Source organism: Mandrillus leucophaeus, unplaced genomic scaffold (assembly GCF_000951045.1).
Source record: "Mandrillus leucophaeus isolate KB7577 unplaced genomic scaffold, Mleu.le_1.0 Scaffold404, whole genome shotgun sequence".
In the NCBI taxonomy this organism is placed as follows: domain Eukaryota; kingdom Metazoa; phylum Chordata; class Mammalia; order Primates; family Cercopithecidae; genus Mandrillus; species Mandrillus leucophaeus.
In genome coordinates this window covers 40561-64144 of record NW_012104299.1, presented here as the reverse complement: position 1 = coordinate 64144, position 23584 = coordinate 40561, and the positions used below count along the sequence as shown (strand labels likewise).

General features: G+C 47.5%; 1 protein-coding gene across 1 annotated transcript in view; it reads left to right on the top strand.

Annotated features, from left to right (window-relative positions):
* Positions 1-18062, top strand: part of CACNG5 (calcium channel, voltage-dependent, gamma subunit 5) — a 63644-nt gene extending 45582 nt beyond the window's left edge. The window contains exons 2-6 of the mRNA XM_011992143.1: positions 9958-10256; positions 11696-11782; positions 13270-13410; positions 17102-17247; positions 17559-18062. Of these exons, the coding sequence (XP_011847533.1) occupies positions 10061-10256; positions 11696-11782; positions 13270-13410; positions 17102-17247; positions 17559-17816 (828 nt within the window). The 5' untranslated portion in view covers positions 9958-10060 and the 3' untranslated portion in view covers positions 17817-18062. The remainder of the gene's footprint in view (positions 1-9957; positions 10257-11695; positions 11783-13269; positions 13411-17101; positions 17248-17558) is intronic.
* Positions 18063-23584: the final 5522 nt, after the last annotated feature.

Here is a 23584-nt window from a genome sequence, read left to right as displayed (position 1 = left end):
CAGGCTACAGAGCTGAGGATACCAAGCTCTGGCATACCCCTGCCACACTGCATTCCAAAACTTCCTGGAGTGGAGATCAGTGTCTAATACAACTCCTCTCATCCTTGGTTTGGCAGGAGGTAACTGATGGTCCAGTTTCCATAGGGACCTAGGTAAACGTGTGTCATGGTGGTTTGCCACATTTATCAACCCATAACCTAATAGCATTAGCTATTTGTCTATTTTCCATACACAGCCTTGCCAGCATCTATTTTTTCTTGACTTTTTAATAATCACCATTCTGACTGACAAGATGGTATCTCATTGTGGTTTTGATTTGTATTTCTCTAGTGATCAGTGATGTTGAGCTTTTTTTCATATGTTTGTTGGCCACATAAATGTCTGCTTTTGAGAAGTGTCTGTTCATGTCCTTTGTCTACCTTTTTATGGGGTTGGCTTTTTTTCTTGTAAATTTGTTTAAGTTCCTTGTAAATTCTGGATATTAGACCTTTGTCAGATGGGTAGATTGCAAAAACTTTCTCCCATTCCGTCATCTGTCTGTTCACTTTGATGACAGTTTCTTTTGCTGTACAGAACCTCTTTAGTTTGATTAGATCCCATTTGTCAATTTTTGCTTTTGTTGCAATTGCTTTTGGTGATTTCATCATAAAATCTTTGCCCATGCCTGTGTCCTGAATAGTATTGGCTATATTTTCTTCTAGGGTTTTTATGGTTTGGGATTTTACATTTAAGTCTTTAATCCATCCTGAGTTAATTTTTGTATAAGGTGTAAGGAAGGGGTCCAGTTTCAGTTTTCTGCATATGGCTAGCCAGTTTTCCAAGCACTGTTTATTAAATAAGGAATCCTTTCCCCATTGCTTATTTTTGTCAGGTTTTTTGAAGATCAGATGGTTGTAGATGTGTGATCTCATTTCTGAGATATCTATTCTGTTACATCGATCTCTGTGTCTGGGTACCAGTGCCATGCTGTTTTGATTACTGTAGCCTTGTAGTATAGTTTGTAGTAATGTAGCATGATGCCTTCAGCTTTGTTGTTTTTCTTAGGATTGGCCTTCTATTTTAAATGCATAGAAAATTTCTGCAAAGACAACAATGATAGAATTACTATTATAACTACTCGGTTAGTGCTACCTGGCTAGATGACCCTCCTACTTGGTGTTTATGTCCATGTCTTTGAGGAAATATTGTGATATTTATGAGACATTTTGTTGGACTTTCAGTAAAGGCATTGTCAGCTCTCTCTCCAGCTGGACTTCTTTTGTTAAGAGCAGTGACCCTTGGTGGGTGCCCATCATGCCCCTTGGTCCCTATGGAAACTGGACCATCAGTTACCTCCTGCCAAACCAAGGATGAGAGGAGTTGTATTAGACACTGATCTCCACTCCAGGAAGTTTTGGAATGCAGTGTGGCAGGGGTATGCCAGAGCTTGGTATCCTCAGCTCTGTAGCCTGGACTCCTGGCATACAGGCTAGCTGTGGCTTTGCTCTTAGTCTCGGGGCAGAGAGCGCCTCACACTCCAAAAGCATAATCCTGGGGTTTTGTTTTTGTCAAAGGACAGGAATCCCTGCCCAGCAATGCTCACTCTCCAAAGTGCCTCAACAATGTGGCAGAGAGAGTTTGGCGGGACCAGCAGGGAAAAGGGGCCATTCATCAGGCCCTCCCTCCCCCATTAGCTGGCAGCTTCATGACCACTTGTTAGGGGCCAGTGTCTCTAACTAAGAGGATCCCAGGTTGAAAGAGCACGACTGTAATGACACCTAGAGGTCTCCAGTCTCCAGGTGACACACCCCCTTCTGATGCTGAGTCCCTGCTGTGCTTGACATGTCCTTAGTACACACCTGACCCATGTTTGCTAATATTATATTTATCCTTTGTCTACCGAGATGCCACTCTGTCCACCGTGAAGACAACTTTTACATCATTAAACAGAGCATTTTTATCTCCTCACATCAGAAAAAACTAAAATCTCTCCAATTCGTTGATATGGAGGTGAGAGAGGAGACAGGAGGGCTGAAATTTGTCAGGGATGGAAAATAAAATTCTGCAGGGAGCAACTGCCATAGAATTTGGAGAGCTGGACAAAGATGAGAAAGTCTGAGCCATTTTGCCCTTTTCAGGGGCAAATTTACCTTATTAAATCTGCCTTGTTATCGCTTTTTGGGTATCAGGTTGTGCTTCTTTCTTTCTTCTTCTTCCTTTTTTTAAATCTTTTTGAGATGGAGTCTCACTCTGTCATCCAGGTTGGAGTGCGATGGCGCAATCTTGGCTCACTGCAACCTCTACCTCCCAGGTTCAAGCGATTCTCCTGCCTCAGCCTCCTGAGTAGCTGGGATTACAGGTGTGTGCCATCATGCCTGGCTAATTTTTGTATTTTTCGTAGAAATGGGGTTTCACCAAGTTGGCCAGGCTGGTCTCAAACTCCTGACCTCAAGTGATTTCCCTGACTCGGCCTCTCAAAGTGCTGGGATTACAGGTGTGAGCCACCTCGCCTGGCCAGGTTGTGCTACTTTTTGATTGCAGCATTGTACCGAGATGGCATGAGGTAACCCAGACTTACTTGGCAAGTCTTTCATAAGTCTTCACAATAACTCTTATGAAGTTATCCCTGTTTTACAGATGAAGAAACTGAGGTTTAGCATGGTCATGTGACTGGCCCAGGATGGTACATGGGAGAGCCAGCATTACATCCCAGATTTGCCTACTTCCATGTGCCATTCACTCCCCCATGTAGCTGTAAACTCTGGGGACTAAACTATGACCCCCAGGCCCTCCGTCACTGTCACATTCTGGACAAGGCCATGCCTGGAATTTATATCGCATCAAGGTAGTAAGAAGGAGCTAAGTTAGTGAGTAAAGAAGTTATTTGGGTAACTTCCATTGTGTATCAAATTATCTTGAAACATAATGGTATAAAACAGCAACTGTTTTATTGTACTCATGATTTTATAGGTGTGGAATTTGGGAAGTGCTCAACTAGGCAGTTTTTACATGGAGCTTCTCATGCAGATGCAGTCAGATGTTGGCTGGGGCTGCAGTTATCCAAAGGCTCAACTGGGCTGGATGTCCATCCAAGATGGCCCAATCCCATGGCTAGCAGCTAGTGCTGGATATTGGTTGGAAGCTTAGTTGGGCTGTCAAGCAGAGCACCTGCACATACTCTCTAAACAAGTGGTTCTCAACCAGAGGTGGTTTTCCCATCAAAGGGACACTTTTGTCTATTACAACTAGAGTGCTACTAACATCTGGTGGATAGAGGCTAAGGACGCCATCCTGCAATGCACATGACAGCCCCCAGAAACAAAGAAATATTCAGCCACAAATGTCCATAGGGTTAAGGTGGAGAAACCCTGTTCTAAAGCATGGTGGTCCCAGGGTGTCAGGTTTCTTACATGAGGCTGGCTTCCCCTGAGTGAACTCCAGAGAGAACCTGGTGGAAGCTACATCTCCTCTTATGACCCAGCCTCGGAAGTCACATAGTGTGAGGTGTGGTGGCTCACACCTGTAATCCCAGCACTTTGAGAGGCTGAGGCAGGTGAAATCACTTGAGGTCAGGAGTTCAAGACCAGCCTGGCTGACATGGTGAAACCACATCTCTGCTTAAAAATACAAAAATTAGCTGGGCATAGTGGTGGGCACCTGCAATCCCAGCTACTCGAGAGGCTGAGGCAGGAGAATTTCTTGAACCTGGGAGGCGGAGTTTGCAGTGAGGGAGATCACGCCATTGCACCTCCAGCCTGGACGACAGGGTGAAACTCCATCTCAAAAAAAAAAAAAAAAAGTCACATAGCATCACTTCTGTGTACTTTATTTGTCAAAGCAGTCACAACGCTGCCTAGACTCATGGACAGAAGACAGGGCCCCCGCCTCTTAGTGGAGTGTCAAAGATTTTGTGGTCATTTTTTCACAACCAAGGAAGATAATGGGGATCAGCATAGTGGGAAGCAGGCAGGGCCAGAGAAGCACTGGGGGTTTTCCTCTGGTAACCAGCCCATCCTGCTGGACACTGGCCATGCTGACACTGAGTCACTGGACAAGCTCCCAGGAGCAGCTCTTGTCACTGACTCCAAAGCCTTGTCAAGAACCCCTACACCATGAACCCTTTATCAAAGCACTCTGAGTTTTCTCTGGACCAGTAGGAAACTGAGATCAGGGTGTCTGTATTTGACTCTTTTTCCACTTTCTTCCTCCTTCTCTCCAATTAAACCCTATCCATCCTTCCCAGCAGTTGATAACTGGGCTCTCACTTGCTCCTGTAACCTCTATCTACCTCTGGGCACCTAAGCACTTCATTGCAAGTCCTTTTATTGTTGGCTTGAGCAGGGGAATGTGCCATTAATGATTTAATCTCCACAAGACATTTCTCCCTAGTTGCTAGTCATGGATGATAATTAGCAACTGTTAATTCCTGATAATTAACAAGCTGATACTTAGAGGTAATCATGCCTTGGTAATCATCTTAAAAAGCTCCCGTCTCTGTTAAAAATGCAAAAAAAATTAGCTGGGCACAGTGGCGGGCCCCTGTAGTCCCAGCTACTTGGGAGGCTGAGGCAGGAGAATGGCGTGAACCCGGGAGGCGGAGCTTGCAGTGAGCCAAGATTGCGCGGCTGCACTCTAGCCTGGGGCTACAGAGCGAGACTCCGTCTCAAAAATAAATAAATAAATAAATAAATAAATAAATAAAAATAATAATAAAAGCTCAAGAAGGCTGCCTGCTTCTGGAAGCCAGTCCTCAAAAGATGACACTACATGTTGGCATCTCTACCCCAGGAGATTAGCTGGAGCCCTGCACTTTTGTATACAAGGGCAGTGATTGGAGAATAGATCACTCTCATCTTTGATTTAGTTTTCTTCTCTGATTCTGGAAACAATACATGTTCTTTGAGAAACTTTGTTGAGCACAGAGAAGTATTTAAAAAAAAAAATGCATAACCTAATTACCTGGAAGCAGCCACCATCAACATTTTGGGTTATTTCTTTCCAGTCTGTGAATTTTGTTTACAGTTGAGTTTAGGTTAAAAGTGTGATGTTGCATTCAACTTCATTCATTTACTATTATAGTGTAAACATTTTCTCTTGTGGTAGCAACTTATAAAAAATGGCTCCTCTCCTATAAGAAAAATCAAATGAACGTGAGATTCGTGGGATAGAGAAGGAACCGTGTAAAAGCAGAAGCTCGAACAAGGGCCTAGGAATGCAGTCCAGACTAGGGTGCATTCAAGGTCACTCCTGTCCCTACTGAAGACACTGGGTGGGAGAATATTTAACACATGCACAACTATGTAGGAAAAAGACTAAAAGGCAATGAACTAAGATATTAATAATGATGGTGTTCTCAGAGTGGGAAAGCGCAGGTAATTTTCATTTTCTGTGTTATATAATTTTCTGTGCAATACAGAAAAAAAAGTACTGGGTCAGGATCTAAAATATTTCTAGTGCACACTTTTATCTTTCCAAGTAACTGGCTGGATAATCCCAGGTACTTCTCCCCTCTGGATTTTGGTTTCCTGTGTGTAGTTTGAGGGAAATATTAGTCCTGCCACCCCACAAGGTGGGTTTCAGAAGTAGAAATCCTGGGTCATAGTGCACCTCCAAGAAGCTACCAGAAGATATGGCTGGATGACTCCCAACAATATGCCCTATAGTATCAAACGAGAAGCCTTTATGTGACACTTGGCCACTTCTAAAGAAACATTTCCAAATACTGTGTCTCATACATTTCTAGATTGCCTGAGTGACCTACTTTGGATGATTTTCCTTCTTCCCAACACTCTTTGAACCCATATTTCTTCAGCAGGGAGATGATGTAGTCCAAGCATAGACTTTGGAGTTAGACCAGGGTTTAAAACCAGCCTACCACTCACCTATGATTTCCTGTAGGCTACTCCACATCTGTAACCCTGAGTTTCTCCATCCACAAAGTGGGACTAATCCCATCTACTCATGGGGTTATCGTGAGGTCCTGATGAAACCCTGTACATGAAGGGCTTTGCACAGTGCCTGGGGGCTAACCAATACTCAGTCAATAACATTATTTATTTATAAATAAATAGGCTTACGTAATAAAAGCATAGATATAATTTTGTAATGAATAAGATTGCTGTTTTTCACCCCAGGTAGCATTCCATAAGTGTATTACATACTCTGGAAATAGATGAAACTTTTTGGTTTTCCTAGGTCTGTTCCAGGCTTTAGGATCTGCTGTTGTCGAGTCTGGCAGGCAAGGTCACTTTCAGCCTCTTTCATTTCTTGCTTTTGTAGATTAAGATCCAATCTCCTCTCCACTTTCATCTTTTCAAATCTCCAAGACATGAAGCTTTTTCATCTCCCCGCCAAGCTTAACATTAAGATTGGCTGCTCAGCTTCAACCAGGCAACAGCAGTCATGCTTCGGAAGTTCTGATCCATTCTCTCTGCAAGACGCAGGGGCTTAGTCCACTGTTGCTTAATAACAATACCTTATGCCAGGATCATGCTTTAGATTTTTTTCAAAGCATAGTCGTATCTGCTGTCGCATTTAATCACACCAGCAATTTTGTGGAGTGAGCAAGGCAGGTCTTCCTATTCTTCGTGGCAGGTAGTGTGGTTCCCAAAGTGGGTTTCACAGAACATGATGTCTTTTTTTTTTTTTTTCCTCAATTAAGTTTGGAAAATACTGAAATAAGCAAAGCTAATCAAGCTTTTCAAAGTCTTTACCATAATGTGCAATGCAGTTCTTCAAGAGCTAGGTGCAGTGCTTCTCACAAGCTGGTTGTTTTTTCTTCTTTCCTTTTAACCAGACTCACTTTTTCTAGAATATTCCATGGAATTATTGCTCCATAGAACCCACTTTGGATAAACTCATGGGGGTGGGAGTTTGAGAATGCAAGCCTTGTAAAAGGGCTTGGGAGTGGGGCAAGGTAAGGTTCAAATGCAGGTACCACCATTTGCCAGCTGAGTGCTCTTGTGTAAGCTTCTTAACCTCTCTGATCTCAGTTTGCTCACTTGTAAAATGGGGATGGTAATAGAATAGCCAGGATTAGAATAGGGAGTAAAGTACTTAACAGGATGTCAAACGATGATAAACATTCAATATACTTTAGCTTTTATTATTAGTCTCTTCCTCCATGTTATCCAGGAGAAAATTAGGCTTCAGAGAGTGTCTTCATTTGTTCTGTGTTGCTATAAGAGAATATGTGAGACTGGATAATTTACAAAGAAAAGAGGTTTATTTAGCTCTTGGTTCTGCAGGCTGAAACATTCAAGGCCATATCCCTGGCCTGTGATGAAGGCTTTCATATGGCATCACAACACAGCAGAGAACTCACCACCATGATAACAGCACCAAGCCATTCCTGAGGGATCCCGTGACCCCGGACACCTTCCTAGGCCCACTTCCCAACACTGCCACATTGAGGATCAAATTTCAACATGAGCTTTGGTGGGGACAAACAAACCACCTTATCCAAACCAAAGAAGAGGGGTTAATTTCCCAACCTTACATGGATGTTTAGTAGCATGGTTGAGTGTTGTAAGTTCAAGGCTCTGTTCGCCTATGGGAGCCATATCCCTTTGTTCTCCACTGATCCGCTTACTCCTGCTAACCATCTTTGGGGTTTCAATTCCATTTCCTTTGGCAGATGTTGGGACTTTGTGAGCTTCAAGTGTAAATGACAGTATTTGGCTAACTACTACTAATATAAAAATACTATCATTACAATGTCACGACTGCTTCCCACCAATTGGCAGCAGCCTTGCCCTGGGCCTCCGCTAGGAGTCGGCTTCTCTTCCTCAGGACCTGGATTCTGCCTGTTACGATGCTACCCCACCTTCAGTCAGAACGGGATGCTGTGGTTTCCCATTTTTCCAGCTCACAAACTCTACAAGCAGCAACACCTCTGATTTTGTCGCCTCTTCCGCAGCTGCAAGCACAGGGCTTATAGGCGCTTTAGTAGATACCTGTGCTAGATACAAGCTGTCCTGCTCCCCTCTGCCCACCCTGTTGCAGGGACAATGACTTGGCTGCATGGAGAGGGCTGACTGTTTGGCATTTCATTTCTCTCTCTTTTGTCAAAGCCAACACAGGGAGGATCATTGTGGCTTAAAACTCTGTGCTCTTCAGCCTTGCAAACATGGACATAGACTCACGCATGCCTCCAGGAAGCCAATGTGTGGCTCACTCTGTAGATCAATCAACTTTCCCGTGATCAACTGCTAGGGCAGGGCGGGTGCTATGGAATCAGGGCCAGCATGCACCGCCCAACCCCTTCTCACAAAGAGGCTCTAATCTCTCCCACTCTCCTCCTACGGTCAACTCAGACTCTGCAGACAAATCTGGCTTCTATCCCTTTTCAGCTGTCTCAATACCCACCCGTGCCTCGGATCTCAACTGGGACATGATACCACCCCTGGGGTAGGGCCCTAGGACACCACTGGAGCCCTGATATTGGTGGACTGCACCAAAGCACTGCTGCACCTCTTTCCTAAACATCACTAACATCCCGTTTCGAAAGTTCTGACTTTGCAATATTGCAAGGAGCCAGTGAAAGATGCTGACAGTGTATAGCAAACTTGCAGCCACGGCTGGCTTGGGTGACACAACCTTTCTGAGTTGCCCCAGGCCTCACCATCTTCTAGAGATGGCTCTTCCTGCCCCCTCCAGCCCCACTGGATGACCCCTTCTGGGCCCTTGTCGTATCCTGGGTTTTCCCCATCATAGCAGTTGCTACATTACAATGCCATCACCTGTTTGATTGGCATAGCACTTCTCAGATTTTAGTAGGCAGACAACTCACCTGGATCCTGTTAAAATGCAGATTTCAATTTAGGATGTTGGAAAGGCCAGATAATCTATTTTTCTAACCAGCTGCCTGGTGATACCCATGTGACTGGTCCATAGATCACATTGGAGTAGCAAAGACCAATTGTTCTGAACTTTGGCTACACATTAGAATCACTTGGCAGCATTTAAAAAATACCGTTGCCCAGGCCCCACTTGAGCCCAGTTGTATCAGAATCTCTTGGAGCAGCGCCAGGGTATCAGGGATTTTTAGACACTTCCTAGGTGATTCTAGATTACAGCCAGAGCACAGGAGCCCTGAGACTGGCTATGGGCTCCATGGGGACTGGCATCCATCTGCCTCGCTCTCCACTGTTTTCTAGCTCCAAGTCCAGTGCCTGACCCTGGCAGGTATCAGCAGGTGGGGCTTGTGGTTGACCTTGCATAGACACTTAGCTTCTATTTTTCTCATTCAGAGCTGGCCCCTGCCAACATAGTGTGCTGAGCAGGCAAGAGTCAGCCCATTTCTGATTAGGTGGATTTAGGAGGCTGTTGCACTTGGACTGTGGTGTGGCTTCTTTACTTGTGTTGACCCAGTCCTGCAACTGATTAGTGTCACATGAGGAGGATACCTTCCTCCAAGAAGTCTTCCCTGCCCCTCTACTCCTTCCCAAGGCTGCTGCCAGTGTCCTGTCTGGAGCCAGCATCTCTCACAGAGTGTATTTGAGCCTCAGAATCCTTTTCAACACAGAGAAGCTCACCCAGCAGAGTGCTCTCCTCCATTCTTCCTCTCTACTTCCTGGACAGGTCTCTACCACAGCCCTCAAAGGGCTGCATTTAATTGCTTTGGGGGTGCATTTTTTCTTCCAGATGGGAAGCCCTTCAATGACAAGGATAGTGTCATGTTCATTTTTGTATCTCCCATGTCTGGCACAATGGGTTGCTGAATGAATGAAATGAATGAATGAATGAATGAATGAATGAATGAATGGCAGTACCCAGCAAGGGGACTCCCAGAGAGGACAAGGGGGTCCTTGCAGTGGCATGCCAAGAATGTTCTGAATTGCTGCGGGGTTGGGGAGAGGGTGGCACCTCTGTTTCGGTGACTTGGTGTCCTGGGGGTGGCCTGGTGGTCTTTACCCATCCATTGAGCCAGGTTGGGGGTTGACTTTAGTTACTGGCTCCTCATCTTTGTCTTCTCAGAGCCGTGAGCACTGCCACCTGCTCACCCACTCTCCCTGGCCCCAGAGCACAGTCCGTGCTGGTGGGAGTGTGACAACTGGCCGCCCAGCAACGGTCCAGGAAGATGAGTGCCTGCGGGAGGAAGGCCCTGACCCTGCTGAGCAGCGTCTTTGCTGTCTGTGGCCTGGGCCTCCTGGGTATCGCGGTCAGCACTGACTACTGGCTGTACCTGGAGGAGGGTGTGATTGTACCCCAGAACCAGAGCACCGAGATCAAGATGTCCCTGCACTCAGGCCTCTGGCGGGTCTGCTTCCTTGCAGGTAAAGGTGCACAGGGTTGGGGACAGCCCTGCCCCCTGACATCACCTGCCCCAAGAGGTCCCTCCCTGGGAAGAGATGGCCAAGAGATGCTGGAAGGAGACCATTCACCATGGATGATCCCTATATATGGCGGGTGGTGCTCCCTGCAGTGACTGGGACCCTGTTCCAAACTCAAGTCCTGATTCTCAATGTCCATTTGAGCCAGTGTTTTCACCTCCCAGGTCTTCCTTCCTGAAAGATGAATGTAACTATGCCTTCCCCACACTCTGCTCCCAGGACTGGATGCAAATGACACTGCACAGATCTCAAATGTTCATGCATACCTTAGCTCACTGAAGTATTGATCCCATATAATCCTCCCAACAATACTGCAAGACAGTACTTGTTATTTCCACTTTGCAAATGCAGAAATGAAGATTCAAAGAGGTTAAGTCTCCTTAACTCAGCTTCCTTGCATCCACTAGTTTATAGAATAGAAGATACTTGGTAGTTTCTCTGTTCCTCCATAAAATGGCACAGAGGAAATGCATGAGCAGGTCCCTCCAGCTTCTGCTGCATGGTAGAGGTTTTGACCCCACTTATCTGGACCTGCCTTTTTACTCACTAGGGCTTCTCTGTAACCTTTCAAGTTACCACTCCAAGAATTCTATCCTTTATCCCTTTATCATGGCCCAAGACTAGCCTGCACAAGAAAAGCATATCCAAGTTATACAAGACTAGCTGCAAGCCTGGGCTGGCCTGGATTGCCACAGTGTGGTCACTGGGCTTTTCTTGGTAGGGACCTGTAACTTATGTGTGCATTGGGAAGACATACAGTTTGGCTCTCCCAGCCTTTTTCCTCCCAGCTTTATAGTACAGCTTTGTGGGTTGGAGTGGGTATTGGTTCCCACCAGTATTTAGCAGGGAAGATATCTCAAGGTGTTGAGTCTGCCATGGGAATGGCATCCAACTCTGACTTCTTCTGCCCCAGACTGCATGGCATTGGTCTGTGCTTAAATCTGGAGTTTGAAGTCACTAGGATCTGGTTTCCAGGGTGGTTGACAAGGCTTTTGGAGTTCTGCTCCATGACACCCACACTGGACAATCTAAGTCAGCTATGCACCATTGTCAGCCCCATCTGGCCAAACGCAGTGAGATGGCACCAGTTGTTCACTCAGCATGGAGAGTTTGCAATACCAACCTCTTTTCATGTGACTCTTGGTGCTTGGGTCCATCCTCACACAGGTGCTTCTCCAGGAAGGTTGTCATGTCAGGACATGCCTCCACCCCTGCTGTGGGCTATGAGCCAGGGACAGGACCCCCATAGGGTTTGGATCCAGCTCAGGTGCAAAGACACAGCAGGTCAAAGATGCTAAAAACACTTGGAAATACCATTTGAATGAACTAACTTCAAATCCATGTTCAAGAAGGACCTGGAAATGTGATTCTTGTCTCCACAGGTGAGGAGCGGGGGCGTTGCTTCACCATAGAATATGTGATGCCCATGAACACCCAGCTGACATCTGAGTCCACAGTCAATGTTCTGAGTAAGTGCCTTGAGTCTGGCAACCTGGGCCACTGGCTGGACAGAGAGGAGCAGGGCAGAGGGAAGAGTCAGGGTGCCAGCATATTTCTCAAGAGGAATGCCCTTAGACTCCACTGGGTATGCTGACCTGAGTTCACTACAGCTTAATTTTCCAGTAGTGAAAACAGGTTGCTGGAGTCTTCTAGTCTACTGAGCCAGGCATCAATCAGGGAACTGAGCTCTCTGGATCCCAGGGAGCCTGACTTTATGGCCTTGACCTCAACAGAGTCAGTTCTGCCCCCAGTATGAACTTGCAATATTGCAATGCTATTCTGATACTAATCGCCTGGAGTTAACAGAGACTCCACAGGTTTAAAGTCTCAGCCCCTAGCATGACTACCCTTATTTCAGATGCCAGCTGCAAGTTCAGAGGTCCCTGGCCTCCTGCACTTCTGACCAATTAGTTCCAAATATGGGAGCTCCTGTAACTCCGTCAGGTTCAATAATTTGCAAAAATGACTCACAGAACTCAGGAAAGTGCTATACTTACCATTCCAATTTTATTACAAAGGACACAAATCAGGACCAGCCAGATGAAGAGACACATAGGGCAAGGTCTGGGGGTGGGTCCTGAATGTGGAGCTTCAGAGTCTTCTCTCCACGGAATCAGGTTGTGTCACCATCTTCACACATTGATGTGTTCATCAACCAGGAAGCTCAACTGAGCTTTGGTGTCCAGAGTTTTTATTGGGTTTCAGTACATAGGCATGATTGAGTACATTATTGATCATGTAACTGAACTCACCCTCCAGCCCCTTACCTTCCCTAGAGGCCAGACTGATATCACCTGGCTCAAAACCCCAATCTTCTAATCCCGTGGTTGGTGTTTCTGGCCCCCATCCTGAGTCACCTGGTAAGCAAAAACTCAGGTGTGGTTGAGAGACCTACTGTGAATAATGGAGACACTCCCATCCTTGGAAAATTCCAAGAATTTAGAGGTTATCTCTCAGGAACCAGGGACAAAGACTAGCCCCAACGGAACTGCTACCCAACTAATTACAAGTTGAAGAAAACAGAGGCTGTAACTGTCCCCTGCACCATTCAGAGCAACCCCTTGCCCAAGGAAATGGTGAATCTGCCTGGAAGAGGAAGCAAGATGGAATGACCTGGCCCTTCCACAACTGCCGTATTTGCCGGCAGTATGGACTCCATATTGGCAGACAATGTAGACCCCCAGGAGGGTAGCAGCTTATGCCTGGGGGAAATGACAGAGGCCCTGAAGATGCTGACACTTGAAGTCAGACCTTCCAGGCCCACCTCAGGGACAAAAGTCTTGCTAATAATGGGAGATCCCCAGGCCACCTGATAGGGGTGGAGTCTGGGGAACCCCTGCAGGGGTGGGGATTTGAGGACCTGTTGGTAGACACTGCCAAGAACACTCAACTCGAAATGATGAGGAATGAGTCAGGCCTGGAGACTAACAGGCTGCCTTTTTGTCCCGTTAATTAGAGATGATCCGCTCAGCCACACCATTCCCTCTGGTCAGCCTCTTCTTCATGTTCATTGGGTTTATCCTGAGCAACATTGGACACATCCGTCCCCACCGGACAATACTGGCCTTTGTCTCTGGCATCTTCTTTATCCTCTCAGGTAAGTTGTGTTGTTTTCTTTCCTTGCACCCTGAATTTTTTTTTTTTGGAGAGAGTCTTGCTTTGGCACCCATGCTGGAGTGCAGTGGCACGATCTCGGCTCACTGCAACCTCCACCTCCTGAATTCAAGCAATTCTCCTTCCTCAGCCTCCCAAGTAGCTGAGATTACAGGTGCCTGCCATCATACCTGGCTAATTTTTGTATTTTTGGTAAAGGTAGGGTTTTTCCATGTTGGCCAGGTTGATCTCAAACTCCTGATCTCAAGCGATCCAACTGCCCTGGCCTCCCAAAGTTCTGGGATTATAGGCATGAGCCACCATGCCCGGCAACCCTGGACTTTTGCTGTTTAACTCCCAAATGACTCTGCATTGGGAACTCCTGGAATTAGGAAAGGCTGAGTCAGTCATCCAGACAGAATTGAGTCAGAGCTGGAGGAAACATCTGAGGACCCTGGGCCCATTATTATCTTCCAGAAGAGCAACAGAGGCTCCACAGGAGGGGTGACTGCACAGGCTCCCCTCAGGCAAATCTGGGATTGGAACCCAGGGTTCCTTCCTCACTCCACACATCACTATCCCTAAGGACTTTTTAATTCCCACTATCTTGAGTATTCCTGTTTTTGAAGGGGCTACGTCTTCATGTTTGTACATGAATATTAAACACAATCTGCCTTTGGAATAATGGATCCTTCACCCCCCCCCATCCCCCAGCTGTCCTCCCGAGACTCCTGCTGTCTCCTTCCCTCTCCAGTCACACACACCACACCATAAACCCTCCTAGACCCCTTCAACATAGACTTGTCTTCCTGGACTGATGCCAGGTTGTACTTCAGTTTTCTTCTTTTTATTCATTCATGGTATCTACCAGGACTTATTCTGGCTGCTGGCATCACTGCCTACAAAAAGAGCAGTGTAATGGGAGATACAAACAGTAGACAGGAGATAGGAACCCAGTGTGAATAGGACTATGAATGGTGGCCAGCAAGGACTGCAATAGGGGTCAAGACCAGTGGCTGAAACTCAGGGCAAAGATTGGTCATGGAAGACTACCAGGAGGAGGCAAGCTAAAGGATGAGTAAGCATTAGGCAAAGAAGTGAGGTTGGGGGTGGGGGTGGAAAAGTAGCCTGGAGGGAAGAGGGAGGATGAAGCATTGGGGGAACTGAGTGTAATCATAGCTCATCATGGCAGGTGCAAGGAAAACTGTAGTGAGAAGAGAGACTGGGGAAGGCATCTGAGGTCATCTTCTGGATTTCGGACTTTAGGAGAAGCCTTAGATGGATTTTGAGCCAAGGGATGACACGATCGGGTTTGGATTTTAGAATGACCATGCTGGGGAATGGAGGCAGGGAGGGAAGCAAGACAGGAGGCAGGGAGACTAGGCAAGAGCCTATTCCAATAGTAGAGGTGATGGCCCAAACAGGGGGTTGATGGTGGAGAAGAAAGAAATGAGAGGGTTCGAGTGACATTCGAGAGGTAAACTCAACAGAACTAGGATGAGGCTTCCAGGGAAGAGTCAAGGTGAGTGCCAATTTCTTGCTTGAGCACTGGGTAGATGGCATATCACATCATTGATTCAGGGATCACAGAGAGAAGGAGCAGATTTGGGCAGATCATGAGTTTAGTGTGGGAAATGCTGAGTTTGAGGTATCCTTCTGATATCTGGGAAGAGGTGTCTGGAAGGCTGCCAGAGGTCAGCGTCTGGGGCTCATGGGAGTGGCTTGGACCAAAGACAGAGATTGGAGAGCTATCAGCCTAGGGAGTGGGAAAGGAATCCATGGACATGGATGAGATTACTCATAGCTGGTGTGTAGAGTGAGAAGGGGAAAGAAAACAGTAAATAAAGGTGGACTCTTTCTCCTTTTCAAGATGACCTGTGGAGACCTTTTCTTTTGGAGATAATGACTCGGGCCAAAGAAGTGGCTCTTGGGGCATGTAATTTAGGTGCCCCGGACTGACTGGTTAGGGATCCTGGGGAGAAGATGTTTGGATGGAAAATGGATGGGTGAATAGCTTGAATAATTGATGGATGGATGGATGGATGGAAAGAAAGGAAAAACAGCTATTGGATACCAAGCATTCTGATTACCACCTGACTCCTAAGTAATTTTAGGATCCTTTTCCCAATATTTTCTTGTCAACATAGCTTGGGAGTCAGATGGCAGAAAGTCTGATGCCCAAGAGCCACTCTTTCTTTCTCCTTCCATTCATCCATCCACCCACCCACACACCTACCCACACTTCTTTCCATCCATTTTTCAATCTACCCACCAACCCATCATCCATCCATTCTTCCATCTATCAATCCATCCTTCCACCCTTCCATGCATCAACCCAACACATATTTATTGAGCACCAGCAATGTCATCAGCCCAGCCTTTCCATGGTGATATTTCCACATAGTCCAAGAGGTACAGACCTAGGGTTAAGCTTTTTCTTTTTCCTTCTGTGAACTTCATGATAGCCAAAGCTATAAACAGTAGCTCTGACATACATGAGGTTTTTCAGCAGTGGGCTACAGGATCAGAAATCTAGGATTGAGATGGGCCACATGAAGTCATTTCAATGATAACAATAAAGAGGGTTCATTTAGGGCACCAATGATTCAAACATAAGTACTAGGAAGATTTCAGTCACACCAATTTTCCTTTAGCATTCATCCTTCCAGATGCCCTAGTTTCATAAAATAATGCGAGTGGAATTAAACCTGAACAGCTCAAAACAGAGTAATTAATTATGTCTTGATTCAATTACAGCTACTAATTGATAGAACTGATGCCTGAGGCAGTCATTTGCACAACGGCAGTAGGAGGTTGGTCCCCCCTGGCCTCCCGATTTAAAGCTTGCCAAAATCTGGACAAACTCCCTTTACCTCCCCTACCTAAAGATCTCAGACAGGCCACACCTTGTGGTCAAATGGGTTACATAGACCATGGACCACATGGGGGCACTCCACAATGATAGGTGCCACCTACCATCTTGGCTCTCTCTGCCCAGGGGGCCTATTTTACCCTTCAGTTCTGTAAAAGCCACTTTCTAGCTCAGTGGTTCACAGCCCTCTTAAGAAAATGCAGTGCCAGGCACAGTGGCTCACGCCTGTAATCCCAGCACTTTGGGAGGCTGAGGCAGGCGATCACTTGAGGTTAGGAGTTCGAGACCAACCTGGCCAACATGGAGAAACGTCGTCTCTACTAAAAACACAAAATCAGCCGGACATGGTGGCAGGCACCTGTAATCCCAGCCTCGGGGGGCTGAGGCAGGAGAATCACTTGAACCCAGGAGGCAGAGGTTACAGTGAGCTGAGATCACGCCATTGCCCTCCAGCCTGGACGACAAGAGTGAAAATCCACCTCAAAAAAAGAAAATACAGTGCCAGGTCCTCATCCCAGACCAGGTGTATCAGAATGTCCAGAGCTGGGGCTCAGGCCTGTGTGGCAGATACGCACAGCAGGGTGAGAATGACTGGGCTTAGCCCATGGCTTAGGAGGGCAGCTATATAGGAGCTTCTTCCCTGAAACTATCTGCTGTCTAGAAGGTGCTGGTCTAAACAGGGTGCTCGGGAGGAAAGTTTCTGCTCTCCTTTGAACTCCACTGAGAGCATTGTTACCCCAAGGCCAGCGGCTTTGCTCCTGAATTGCAAAGGGAGGTGGGTGCCACCTCAGCAAACTTCCCCTCTTCCCTGCTGCCCAACCAGGCCTCTCTCTCGTGGTGGGCCTGGTGCTCTACATCTCCAGCATTAACGACGAGATGCTCAACAGGACCAAAGACGCAGAGACCTACTTCAACTACAAGTATGGGTGGTCATTTGCCTTCGCCGCCATCTCCTTCCTTTTAACGGAGGTAAAGCCCGTCACCCTAAGTAGGGATAGGCTGGGGCTGGGTGTCGCCCCACTGAGCCAGGGAGAGTGGGGAGAGGGGACATTCCACAAGCATTTTGGACCCTGGACCACCCACCCTACTTCCCTTCCTCATCCCAGAATGTGTCAGTCTTACCTTCCTGGGTCTCCTCCAACCAGGATGTCCCCAGGGCCCTGCTCCTGTCCCCACGTTCACTTCCCACCCTACTCAAGCTGTGTCCTGTGCAAACCCCAGACAGGGGAGATGAGGCAGGCCCCAGCAGCGAGCTGTCCTCTGCTGTCTTCTCCCTGTAGAGTGCCGGGGTGATGTCTGTGTACCTGTTCATGAAGCGGTACACCGCGGAGGACATGTACAGGCCCCACCCTGGCTTCTACCGCCCTCGGCTGAGCAACTGCTCCGATTACTCAGGCCAGTTCCTACACCCAGACGCCTGGGTCAGGGGCCGCAGCCCCTCCGACATCTCCAGCGAGGCCTCCCTGCAGATGAACAGCAACTACCCCGCCTTGCTCAAGTGCCCTGACTATGACCAGATGTCCTCTTCGCCCTGCTGAGCGTCGGCCTCCCCCATCCCTGGACTGTGGGTGGCCAAACAACCCTTCCTGTTCTCTCCAGGTGACCCCTGAGCCCCAGGCCTGTGGTTGACAGGCCCAGGCCACCCATGCTTAGATGTTGTCACTTGACCCCAGTCCTCTCCCTGCTTCTCCAGAAGGGCTCTAACTGCCCCAGCATGGGTGTGGGAGTCTGGAGTCTGCAGGCAAGCTGATTGTCTGGGAACATGGGAGAAGCCCCGCCCATGTGAGTGCCAATCACAGCAGTGGCTCCAGGAAGCCAGCAGCTCCCCGCAAGCCCAGGAGAAACCGATATTCCCTCTGTATATTCTTCCTGCACCCCCAACTTCATGGCCCTAGGTCAGGGCCAGCTCTGAGATGCCAAGCTCCTTACACAGATGCAGCTGGACTTGTGCACTTGCCAACTGGCCTGGCCATTCACGTTCAAGATCTGCACCATCTGGCCGAAAGGTGACTCTGATACAGAGGTCTGGCTGGCTTAGACACGTCAAGCTGGCAGCGTTCCTTCTGAACCCTTTTTCCCTTTTTGTCACCCATGTCCCTCCACATGACACACCTGTCCGTGCTCTCCCCTCCCCAACACAGGCTGTGAACCTTTTCTCCTTGCCTCACACCAGAACTCAGCTGCCCTGGGCCCTGGCCCTAAGGGACTAAGGGTGGCTCTGAGGTCACACTGATGAAGTCACAAAGAGGTGTTAATGGCTGAAGACATCGTAATACGTATGGCCCTTTGATAACATATTTTACAAGAGCCTTTTATGCCTTAACCCAAATAACTGATTCTGACAATGAGAATTTTAGAATTGGGCTGGTCTGAGTTCCTATTACCAGACACTGTTTCTGGTCCTGGGGATACTGTCCCCTTACAAGGTCAGTATTTCCAGACCAAGGCCCTAAGATGAAATCTTGTAGACAGCTAAACCACCTAAGTGGAAGGTAGCCTTTGAAGAGGCTGCCTGGGAGTGGGAGCTGGATTTGATGACACCTGGTGCGTCTTGAGTTCAAACAAAGGCAGACTTGGAATAATCCAGTTGCTCTCCAAAGGCTGCCTGTGAACATTTGGGGGTTGCCAATTTAATCCTAATATAGAGGAGTGTCTGCTTCCTGGGTGTAGGACAGATGTAGGCAAATCAGATTTTTCCAGAAGACCAGGCAGTGTGACACCCATTCTTCTGGTGGGAAACCGGACCTAAGGGGGTTTTAATCACCTTCCGTAAGTCCACAGAAGCCACTGCAAGCCATGCACCCCTTAGCTCTCCAAGTGTCCGCTCAGCTTAGACGTTTTTGGTTTTGAGATTTTGAGTAGCAAAACAATGCTGTGTGTCGCTATTCTGCCTGCTCTCCTCTTGCTCTCTTTAAGACGCCATTAGGTTCTGAGAACAGAAAGCCATGATGGCGATACATGGACTCTAGCATGTAGTCCAGAAAGCTGCACATCTGTTGTGTGCAGCCTTGGAGGGGCTGTGTGTTAGGCAGCTGGGCTGCCATAATGAACTACCACAGGCTGGATGGCTTAAAAACACACATGAATTTTCCTACAGTTCTGGGGACTAGAGTCCAAGATCAAGGTGTCGGCAGGATTGGTTTCTTCTGAGGCCTCTGTCCTTGGCTTGCAGATGGATACCTTCCTGCTGTGTCCTCATGTGGTCTGTGTGCCTGTGTCCCCGGTGTCCCTCAGTGTGTCCAAATTCCCTCTCCTGATACAGACACCAGTCAGATTGGATTTGGGTTCATCCCCAATTAATTGGTGGTTAATTTTCATGAAATAACCTCTTTAAATGCTCTATCTCCAAATATAGTCATTCTACAAATGAATTTAGGAAAGACAGAGTTTAGCCCATAACAGGTATTTTGTTGTTGGATTCTTCCATGTGTCTCACAGCATGGTAGAGGAGAAAGATAAGAGAAGCCAGTTCTGGTCCCAATTTAGCCACTCATTCACCACGAATCCTTGAGCAACACCCTTCCACTCTGAGGGGCTTGGCCTAAATGGTTTCCAAGCCCACTCTCCTCCTACCCACCCACAACTCCAATGACTCAGCCTCCTGTGGGAGGCTCCCTGTTGCTTTTGTATGTGGCTTTTCAATCCTTACCTATAAACTGATAGCAATTGTGAGGCCCCCTTCCCTCTCCACTGGCACCCTTGCAATGACTGTTGTATTCTTCAGTTACTGTTTACAGAGTAATACCAAAACCATGTTCTCCCCACAACAAAGTAAAGGAATCCGTTTTTGTGCTTGGAGACAGTTAGATAGCGTTTCCAAACTGGACAATCATTTAGGTGAGCTCTACTCCAATTTTTATCAATGTAATTAGCTCTTAATTGCACTTTTCTCTCTCTAGAACACTTTCTCTGTCACTGTGCCAGGCTTGTTTTTTGTGCACCTGGAAAAAATAGAATCCACTCCTAAATACAAGCTGATTGTGGACTCAGACATCACTGGGTTCGGTCTTTACTGGCCCTGATGCTGAGCTGCTAAATGAAGGAGCCCTTAGCCTGGGAAGATGTGGTTTACCCGCATCTTAGGAACAGGTTCTGGGCCATTTTTTTCCCCATCGGGGGTGGGTGAATGTGTCAATAATCATACCACCATCACCAATTTCCTTTTTGTCTATAAATTCATCTCAGAATCAGGGCCTAGTTGCAGCCTCTCCTCAATCAGGAGATTTTTACCAAGCATTAAACATGTACAAACTCAACTCAGAAATCATAAATTAGGGTCTCTTCTTCAATATACATTCTGATCTTTTGTTTCCTCAAGCACTGTAAAAAAATGGGAGGGGATAATAACACTAATAAACCCAAGTGTTATGAATTGTGGAATAAAATGACTTGGGGTAACAGGGAACAATCTGACATTGGTTCCCCCACACCTGGAACTCACTACCCTTTTTTTGTGTGTGTGTGAGATGATATCTTGCTCTGTCACCCAGGCTGGAGTGCATGTAAGAGTTAAAGAAAGAGGAAAGAACCACAAAAAGTGGCTCAACAGTCAAAGACAGGTTTATTTTGGAGAATAAACCTGAGAGGGGCTTCTGGATGATTTCGGTCAGGAGCACTCTCTCCTACAGACTAAGAGTATTTATTGGTGAAAGAGCTTGGACTGTTTCTGTGTGGGGGAGAAGTTTATGGCAGGGTTGGAACATCTCTGGTCAGCAAGAGGTTATCTTGGGGCTGACATCTCTCTGGCTGGAGGGGAGGTTATCTCAGGGCTGGCATGTCTCTGGTCGGGGAGGGGTTTAGAATAGTTCTGGTTAGAGATGTCATTTGTGGTTTATGGTCATGCTGACCTTAGCCATTAGGCTGACATCCTTTGGATTTAGGTGGTTTTTGATCAAGGTGAACTTTAAAATGGCAGTGCTTGTACAAGATGGTGAAGCTCCTGCTCTGTCAGTGCAGTGGTGCGATCTCAGCTCACTGCAACCTCTGCCTCCTGGGCTCCAGCAATTCTCCTGCCTCAACCTCCCAAGTAGCTGGGATAGCAGGCATGCACCACCATGCCCAGCTAATTTTTGTATTTTTAGTAGAGATGGGGTTTCCCCATATTGGCCAGGTTGGTCTCGAACTCCTGACCTCAAGTAATCCGCCTGCCTTGGCCTCCCAGAATTCTGGGATTACAGGCATGAGCTACTGTGCCCATCCCCTACCTTCTTTCTTGTCCCATGGGTGAGTCAGTGATGTCCTCCCAGCCCCACCAGTGACCTTCAGAAGAATTCCGTGTTACCAGGGCTGCATGCAGAGCTGGGGTGGGGGTGTGGGGGAAATCCACAGGTGCCACAGGCTTATCAGTGCTGTCCCTAGAGAACCACATGTGGGGGGCACCGCTCCTTAATGTTTGAGTAACTCTCCCTTCTCCCTAGATACAGGGGGTCTATTAGGGTTCTCTAGAGAAACAGAATCAATAGGATGAATATATAGAAAGAAAGATTTATTTTAAGAACTTAGCTCAAGAAGTTGTGGAGGCTTGGTGAGTACAACCAAAATATGATGGCGGAGGCTGGTGGGCTAGAGACCCAATGAGGACTTGCAGTTCGAGTCTAAACTTGCAGTCTCCTGGCAGAAATCCTGGCTGCTCAGGGTTAGTCAGCCTTTGTTCTATTCAGGCTTTCAGTGAAATGGTTGAGGCCCACCGACGTTAGCAAAGGTAATTGCTTTACTCGGTGTCCACTGATTTAAATGTTAGTGTCATCCAAAACACACCTTCACAGGACAGTTAGAAAAATGTTTGGCCAAATATTTGGGCAGCATGGTGGCCCAGCCGCATTGACACATAAAACTAACCATTGTAAGTGGAGAAAGGACAGTGGAGGCCAGGGGAGCCACATTCCACCAAGGCCTGAGCAAATTGGTGCCTGGACTCTGTTCCTTCACCAGCTGCCTGGATTTTGGGTACAAAGGCCCACTGGCAGCTCTGCAAGTCTTGACTTTCTCCCCACACTCAGTGAACCACTCTCATAGGCTCGTGTGACACTTGGAAGTTAACTTGCCTTTGGAACACAGCACTCTGCCTAGGGAGGGGGTGCATAAGTGGATGGATGAGTGGATTTTGCCTAATGCGCCTGTGCCTGGGGCCTGGCTAGCACTGTGAGTGTGGGTTCATCCATGGCAGCAGTGGCTGCTCCATGTGCCATAGAAGAGATGAGGCTCAGTGGTCACCACTACAGGGGGTGGAGGGTGGCACACTGGAGCCAGCCAGAGCCCCTACCAGGGCTGCTTTTGCTCTTTGGGTTCCAGGCATGCAGATGAGTGAATAGGAACTGAGCAGGTGCCCCTCTAGCATCCACGTCTCCCAGGACAGGCGCTGGGGCCTCATGTCCTTAGTACTGGCAGAGCTGAGGTCTCTGGAGTCTCATATCCCTGAACCAGGATCCTGGGCCTCTACTCTGTGACCCTGGACATGTTACAACCTTCTGGGCCTGCCTCCACTTTCTGGTGTGTGAAGCCAGGACTCCGTGTGTGCTCACTGTGAGGCTAAGATTTTCTGCCTGGGTGGCCCTGTCCTTGAAGGTTTGCATGCACGGGCTCCCTGTCCTGCTGGTTCAGAGGCCTGAGTTCTATCGGGTGCTGCTGAGCCCTCTGTGTGTTACCAGCAGCCCTCCAGACTTCTGTCTTTTCATTCCTATAATGGTGGGGTATAGGTAAAATCACCTCATCAGGCTCTGTCCTCAGACTCTATCCCCAACTCTAGAGGCCGTAAGTTTTACAAGCAAAATGCAACCAAGCTCAAGGAGTAGACTCCTCCCAGCGCCTGCCTCCTGATGGAGGCACCCAGATGACAACACCCCAAAGAATGTGGAATTTAGCTAAGAGATCAGATACTCGCGGCACCACAAGGAAGAATAAGATTTATGCATAACGGAGTGCACATGGCAGGCAGTAGCAGTGGGGAGACAGTTGAGAGGGAGGAAGGCAGAATTCTGCTGCCTTTATTCATGAGTTGGTAGCAAGATGGCAACAGTGATTCCAAACATCCTATCAAGATGCAACAGCACCAGAGGGAAGAGAAGGGTGGTCTTTTTCTCTATGTTTTTCCAAGGAACAAAGACAACTTTCCCAGAAGCAACCCCAGCAGACTTCATGTCATGTCTCATTGGCCAAAACCAAGTCACATGCCCATTCCTAAACCACCATCTGGCAAGGGGAACAGGGTGGCCATGTGCTCCAGTTATTTATTAATATACAAGTAATTGCCCCAAAACTTACTAGGTTAAGACAGCAACAATCAATTTTTTTTTTTTTTTTTTTTTTT